Below are 8,179 nucleotides of genomic sequence, written 5' to 3'. Positions count from 1 at the left end.
GAAAGAATGTTTTGAAAACCTTAATTTCTGGATAATGTTGTTGAAATGTTTGACTTCTTGGGAGGCTTGCGAGCCGGGGCCCAAAAGTTAATGAGATGTTTGACTTTACGGGAGGCCTGCGGGAGCCGTGGCCCGAAAGTTATTGAAATGTTTGACTTCTTGGGAGGCTTGCGAGTTGGGGCCCGGAAGTTAATGAGATGTTTGACTTTACGGGAGGCCTGCGGGAGCCGTGGCCCGAAAGTTATTGAAATGTTTGACTTCTTGGGAGGCTTGCGAGCCGGGGCCCAGAAGTTAATGAGATGTTTGACTTTACGGGAGGCCTGCGGGAGCCGTGGCCCGAAAGTTATTGAAATGTTTGACTTCATGGGAGGCTTGTGAGCCGGGGCCCGGAAGTTATTGAGACGTTTGACTTTGCGGGAGGCTTATCAGCCAGGGCCCCAAAGTTATTGAGATGTTGACCTGCGGGAGGCATGAGTGCCGCGGCCCGAGGTGCTTGAAAATATTCCAAGTATGCCTTACACTTATCAAGGGGGAAACTAAGTAAAATTTTACTAACTATGAAAATCTAGTTACTCCGTAACTAGATTGAAGAATAAAATGTCACGAGTTCTGAACAGTATAATGTGTGTGTTGTTGAACTCACTATTTTGAGTTAAATGATGAAATTCTCAGAAATGAAAGTATTATATGCTGATGTCTCTCATATACTATGCTATACTTTCTTTTGTTGATAACCGATTGCAGGTAGATTGCAATTGATGGGTAAAGTTTACAGTTTCTGAGTTTTATGTTGTTTTTGAAACCTTTGTTTACTTTCGAGTGACAATGGATTTCCTTACTTAGCCGTCGTGCTAACTACACTTCATTGTGTCCGTTATCAGATGGAATCTAGTGTGGGCTCATGCAGCCCAGCGGACTCCGATCCATCGGAGTTTGAGTTCCCCGTTCTGGATTACGATGATTACATGCAGTTTTTGTCTGATGATGACCCGTACACCCCCGGCTACGCTCCAGATCCTCCAGTGCTGACTTGTACTCCCGACCTTGTGCCCACTTCTGTCTCACCGGCGGTACCGGTTTGGTCACCAGTCCCTGTTGAATCGTTGTGCCCTCTAGACATTATTCAGGCTAGCTATGGGTTCTACCCCATAGAGGTTTTACCCGATAGTGATCCTCTCGAATTTGTTGTTCGCTACCCTTACCCGTGGGACCCGAGTCCCCCGGAGTATCATGACGAGTGGATGATGCATATCAATACCTGTAACTTTCTGGACCACATCACCTGGTTCGAGGGTGAGTGGCACCTTGTTTGGGGCACCTACACTAGCTCGGTGTACCACTCGTTAGACTAGGTAGTGTCTAGGGTGGGAAGTCAAGTCTGACCTTTTGTGTATATATCTTTTGTAGCCATGCTTGTACTAAGATGGCTAGTGGGTCGGGTCTATCTCAAACTCTCCCAGTGGTTTGTAACTAAACTTTGGTACTTGTTAGTAGCTAGCTTAGCTACTCTTTTGTTGATGCCGTGAATATATATATATCAAGTTATGATGATCATGATGATATAGTACAATTCCTTATCTTTAGCATGTGCATCTAGAATGAATCCTATCTGTATGTGATTGGGTTTAGTCTAGATGTGGCGGTAACTACTCCGATTGTTCGGTACAGCCAAGTCGGGGTGTTACACATTATTCTCAAGATGGAAATGATCCGGGAGAGTCTTGAGGAACAAGGGTTTGCCATAAAGAGAGTAGTCCCCATTAGAGAGAATTTTACAACGCTCCTCCTTGGTATTGAATCTAAAGAGCACATGATCATTCGGTTGGGTGCTCCATTTGCATGGGACCTTCCAAGAATCTACCAAGGCTTGAATGGTCGTGGTCCCCGGAAACCGTCCCGCAAAACAGCCAAGAAGTGCAAAGGCCCATTACTCCTTAAAAACAAGGAGCTCATTATCTTCAATAACAGCCCTACCATTCACTGGAGCAAAGAAGTTAAGGTGATGAATGTTGCCACCTTTGTCACAGCTGGGCTTAAAAAGGTCAACCCAAGGAGTCTTGTTTTTATCTTTAATCACGGTCCCAGTAGACTCCTCAACCGTTCCATTTTCCTCCGAGAAAGTATCTGTGGACCCCAAAGTTCTTGAGGCAGTGGCCTCACTTAAATCCTTAGAAGTGCCTGCCATATTGTTAGTGCAAAAGACAAAAAGAATACCCCAAGATTATGAAAGACAAAAGTCAGCCACCCTTTCCCAATTGATTGACACGTTAGGAGCAGGGCCGGCCTTGGCCATGTCGGGCCAGGGCGACCGCACAGGGCCCTCAATTTTTTTTTAAAAATATTTTATGTATAGTTTAATATTTTTATACTTGATAAATATTTTTTTAGAATCTATATATTTGCCTTAATTGTAAGTAAAAAATAAATTTAGAGGTAATTGACATCGAAACTTGGGTGAATAAATTTGTATTTAAATATGCACGAAAATTTCACCAATTTTAAATTAAATTTTGAAATGTATTTTTTTTCTTTGTTGAATTTTATGCATTAATTATCTAGACAAAAAAAATTATTACTTTTACACTTTTGTCATAGAATATAATAACTTGAAGTCTATATGGATTTGGACTCAATTACCTTAGTTGTAGAGGTTTTCTAGATCTTCTAAACTTCTTATCTTTATATTTCATAAGTGTTTTTGGATTGTGATTCTTACTTTTATAAATAGCTATTTCTTTGTATATTATAGTGAAATCTAAATGTTAAAAAAATCTCCCTTCCCCAATGTTCTTTGTTTCTCTGTTATTTATTTGTGTTTTTCGTTTTACTCTATTATATTTAATTAGATTGCATCTCAAAACAAAAATAGCATTTTACTCTATTATATTTAATTAGATTGTATATCGAAACAAAAATATTGAAGGTCCAAATTAAAGTATTTTTAATGGAACGGCCATTAGGAGAAGTCAGAGGGTATGTCTACAATGTCAGGTGAGCAAATCGGACAAAAAACACTCAAAGGTCAAAATCAATTTGGACTTTGACGGAGGAGGGAAGTTCAAAATTTGAACTGACCGGAAAGGTAGACGGCCATGCAGGCCAGCAGCCGGAAAATCACAAAGAATGAGAACTTCCGGCCACCCAGAACTGAAAGCAAGCAACTAAATCACAAAGCCACCTCCCTAACTTCTAGGAGAACGTAGATGTGTTCACCAGAATACACAGAAAAACAGAGATGTTTCCCGGTACTGCCGGCGAACTCAAAGACGAAGAAACATGTAAAGTAACTAAAGCGGGAGGTGGTTCAGAACATAGAACAAGAAATAAAACGGGTGTGGGCCACCGGAAATCTGACTGGTGAAATCACTCAGTAATACAAAGCGTTTGAGAGGATGACCGGAAACAGTTCCAGCTCTCATAAACACTGTGTAATAGGAGAAACCCAGCACACCCGTTTCCCAGAGCTCCAAGGGAGCACCGGTAGAGAGAAAAACCAGAACAAGAACAGGCTATGACTTCACCGGAAAACCCAGTCCGGCGAAGCAAGCATACAAAGAAATCTCAGGCAGAAAAATAAGCCGGAAGGTAGAGGGGATTCAAACCTTGCTGGAGTAAGGAAGAATCTCCAGCCAACTAACCAGAGAAGCAAAGGTTCCGTGGAGCAAGCAGTCGACTGCAAAACCACGTCTATCCCCGTGGAAGTGTTGACCGCCATGGGAACCCAGTTTACTGGCCGTCGAAGACCGGCGGGGGCAGAAGCTGTTCACCAGTGGGGAACTTCCGACGAGGCAGGCTAAACCCCAAAGGTGAAAGGACAGAGCTTCAAAGAACACCAGTGCTTGAGGACGCCGGAGAAACTTCACTGGAGCCCAGAAAATTCATGAGACATTCGAGCTAAACCGTGAGATGAAAGTCAATTTGGATTAGGTCAGATCCTTTTTTTGCAATAATATAAATTGATAAAATTGAGTTTACTGCACCACCAACACATCTCTTTCATTCTTTCTTCTTTTAAATCAAGATTCAAATCAAAATCCTGCCCTTCCTAGTTTCACCAATTTGGATTAGAAAAGGAACCAAGCTTTTTAATATCTGATTCCTAATTATCAATTTGTTAGGTTGCCAACTATACATTATAAGTTATAACTAACAGAATTTGGAAAAATATAATCAAATGCAAACACTAACCAATCATTTAAAAAGACTCGATATGAACAAAACCATCATCCAGATCAGAAGAAACAAACTTCCACAATTGGCAAATTGTTCACCTTGTTTCCAATAACACAAACAAGCTTACAACACTGTTTAAACCATGAAACACAAACGATGGCTGTCCGGTTTGTAGAACTGAAATATATGCGGACAGCATTATTCATATTGATAACACGCAGACAAGTAAATGCATAAGCAAACCAGCATTGAAGTATATAGATAGCTAATAGGGAAAGTGAAACCCGTTACTAGGATTCAGATTCAGATTCAGCACTCTGTAGCCATTCCACAAATGGCTTGACGTTTTTCCAAATATGGGAGCCTGTATTGTGACTGTTCAAACCCTTCTCGTACCACTCGAGAATAAACTTTTCTTCCAGTATATCATTGTCGTAAAGAGCTTTGAGAACCAAAGCCACCTCCTTAACAGCTTCAGGGCTGGCTCTACCACAGAATGACTCGATGGCGTGAAGCAAAGATGGCTGTGTACCCTCTTCTTCACGTGTGACAGCAGCGAGGTAATTCTTCTTCTTAATCACCGCCTTGGAGAAACCTTTTCCAACTCCATCAAAGAGAGCTTCGAAGAAAGCATCGAAAATCTCGTCGTTAGACCCAGAAAGAGAGCCCAATAAAGATTTAAGCTGGCCAGATGATGCGCTCCTCTTCAAGCCATCTTTGATTTCATTGACCAGAGTATCATGAGAGTTGTTAGATTCGTATCCATTCAACTCGGGCCTCTCTTCATGTACTCGGGAGCTTTTTTCAGACTTCTGTTTCTCGTCACTAGTCGAAAGCATTACCATGCTAGCAGTAACGGAATTAAGCTGCTCCTGGATCCTTTGTTGAGCAGCCGCCATGGAAGTATCAGTCTGCCACTGTACATCGTCATCACTGCCATTATCGATTTCAGCTTCATTTTCATCTGCTTGGCTACCAGATGGCGAGCGCTCTTCGTCGGAGACATTGGCTTTCTTCTTTGATATCTTCGAAGCACCGTTCTTTAAATTGTTAGAGGAGCCCTTCTTCTTTGCAGCCTCTTTCTTATGTTTCTTCCGTTCCTCATCTGCCATTTCTCCTTCCTTGAGCCTTTCTTTCTCGGCCCTCCTCATCGCCTTCTTGTCCTTCGATCCCTTCTTTTGTTCAGGAGGGTTCTTAAGAATAAAAGTCGTGAGCTTGTCCCTCATGTCAACATCCGAGATAAACCCACAGGCAGCACATTTGAGTTGAATCATTTGCGACTTGGTGATGAGAACCTCAGTTTCGGGATTTCCACAACCATAACACTGCACATACTTCTTGATGAAGGTTTCAAGGAGCCCAGCGAGTTTTGCAGTGTCGTGGGCCCCATTGACATGAGACGTTCCTGTCTTCTCGTCGAATTTGGATTGGGCGCCAAGCTCACAACCAAAAAATTTAGTAGGATAAGATGCCGGTCTGGCCAAGGCCTTTGCAATGTCTACCATGTTCACCACATTGGTCTTGATGCCGTTTCCACGGCCTTCAATCTTCGTAATCATTCTGGGCATCTTATACCTATAGAAGGCATCATCTTTGTTTCCAGCACCAATGTTTTGCAAATCCATTTCGTTCTCAAGAAGATAAGCTCGATCTTGTCAGATTGATCAAAATGGGTAGAGGGTATCTCTATCAAAAAGAATCTGGTTTTAAAGACGGGGCAGGCAGTATAAACTGGCAATACTCACAGTCAGAACTATGTCCCTGCAAGAGCTCAAGATGCATGCAGCCCACCTTTTGCAAGAGATTTCTATCCTTTATTCTCGACGTAGGACAATACTCTCCAAATAGCCCAATAGATGAGAGAAATAGAGAGGTCCGTTCAGACATAAAAGGCGTTTCAAAATTTACACCCTCCACTTTTGCTGATCGCTAATATGCAGCCGAACTGGCAGAATAGAATGCTGAAGTATAGCAGCAACAACAAGTTAAAAGGATCCAAACAAGAAGCATTTAAAAGATCACTCGTTTAAAATAAAGAAATCAAAATTGACAACCATATAGTTTTCTATAGTTATATGAGAACTAGAACTAATTTCTCAATCATTCGTGATCCTCTTGAAGAATTTCCAAGAACTAATTTCTCAATCATTCAATTATTTTAAATTTCAAATAAAGACCAGATGTATGGGCACTAAATTTTTGGCCAAAGAACACCCAAAACATAAGGGCTCTAGTCTGTACAGTTCACTTGGCACATCTAAGCCAACAAGAAGAGGATTGGTGAACACAGCTAAAACTAAACATATATCCAATTAATTTAAATACTCATCACATATTCACATGCACATATATAGAAATACAATGCAACACTTAGCAAGTACTATGTCACACATTTAAAACAACAACAACCAAACAAGTACTGTGTCTGACATTAAAAATAAGTGACTCTCTTGTGAGACCGTCTCACGCATGGTCAAAATGAAATTGTAATACTGATAAGGAATAAAGTGTTTGTTACACATAATACTTCGGAAAAATATAATACTTTTAAATCAAAATGTAAAAGTATTACATTTTTCCTCAAAAGTATTACACTTTTATTCTGATGACTATTAAATTTTTCAGTATTACATTTTCAACTTATCTCACACAAGTTTTTCCTTAAAAATAATATGAATAAACAAGTTTGCCAACGTGCCCCACAATGTTTCTCTGCAAAAAACCTAGATTGCCCGGGATCTGCAAGATCAGCTCTTTCCATCCAACATAGAAGCGGAACACCATTGAGTTTTTAGATCTAACCAATAGATCGCAATGGTTTTGTCCTAGGAAAAAAACCAAAGGGAATACCCAACCACAATTGCACACAATAGCAATAAAAAATCAATCCAACGATAAACAGAGAAGATCTACAAGTACCCAAAATTATTTATGATCTAATAAACAAATAAATAAAATAAACAGGCTGATTGTATATGCGTAATCAGAGAAAAGAAAAGGTTCGGATGTACCTTCAGGAAGAAGAGTAACAGAGAGGTCGGAGAGATTGAGATCAGTTGTTTGACAGGTTGAGTCGGAAAGAAGGAAATTTATTTATGGGCGATTTGGAGGAATAGACAAAACGAGGAATATCCTACTTAATCTATACTACTTTGTATTAATCAATATCTATACTATTAAGGTGCATTTGAAAATCAGTAAAATTACTTTTGAAAAATGTTTGAATGTATTATGAAAAATTGCCTTTGTGTGTTTGGTTCATTTTCTGGAAAATGGGTAGAATTATATAATTAAACATTACAATTATTTTATTTAAAATATAAAAACTTATAATAATATTATTTATTAAAAAATAGAATTAAAAAGAAAAAAAGCGTAGCACAGGTTTTCAGCGTAAACATGTACTAGTTTTCGCCATGGTTTCCGACGATTTCTCCACCTCCTTGGTCCACAGTCATGGGTGATATGGCTTGGTTTTGACCGAGAATATGCGAAACGACTATTTTGGCAATTCCGAAAAATGACTTACGGAAAAACAATATCGTAAGTCATTTTCCGGAAAAATGAACTGATTTTCCTTGGTCAACAGAAAACATTTTTCGTTGACCACATTTTTCGAACGTTACCAAACATCAAAAACTCAAAAAACGTTTTCCGGAAGCTATTTTACGGGTTACCAAACACACCCTAATAAAAATAAATTTTAGGCAAAAGGGTCAAATAGACCCATGTACTAACACGGATTGTTCATCCAACACCATGAATTAAAATATGGTCCATCTAAGTCATTATACTCCTAATTATTTTTCATCTAGCATTTTTAGTCTATTTCTAACAAGTAACCCATCTAATTTGTTGACATGGAAAAATAAAATAATAAAAAATGATGACATGTTATTTATATAATGTTTTGGATGATTTTACCCTATTTCATTAATGAGGAAAATGATTTCTTACAATGAAATAGGATAGAAATCAAAGTTGTTATATAATGTTTTAATTACAG

At 39.4% G+C, this 8,179-nt stretch overlaps 1 protein-coding gene across 1 annotated transcript; it reads right to left on the bottom strand.

Annotated features, from left to right (window-relative positions):
• Positions 1-4,191: 4,191 nt before the first annotated feature.
• Positions 4,192-7,296, bottom strand: LOC116002501 (eukaryotic translation initiation factor 5-like). Its single transcript, XM_031242648.1, has 2 exons — positions 7,185-7,296; positions 4,192-6,134 (listed from the first exon to the last, which is right to left on the bottom strand). Exon 2 carries the CDS (start codon positions 5,796-5,798, stop codon positions 4,464-4,466), a length of 1,335 nt encoding a protein of 444 aa, XP_031098508.1. The 5' UTR covers positions 5,799-6,134; positions 7,185-7,296; the 3' UTR covers positions 4,192-4,463.
• Positions 7,297-8,179: the final 883 nt, after the last annotated feature.

Source organism: Ipomoea triloba, chromosome 13 (assembly GCF_003576645.1).
Source record: "Ipomoea triloba cultivar NCNSP0323 chromosome 13, ASM357664v1".
NCBI lineage: Eukaryota > Viridiplantae > Streptophyta > Magnoliopsida > Solanales > Convolvulaceae > Ipomoea > Ipomoea triloba.
Note: the sequence above shows the minus strand (reverse complement) of the source record. Positions and strands in the feature narration are given on the sequence as shown.

What these genes read in the sequence shown, in the direction of transcription:
- LOC116002501 (XM_031242648.1), bottom strand. Translation starts at nt 5,798, where the DNA reads ATGGATTTGCAAAACATTGGTGCTGGAAACAAAGATGATGCCTTCTAT.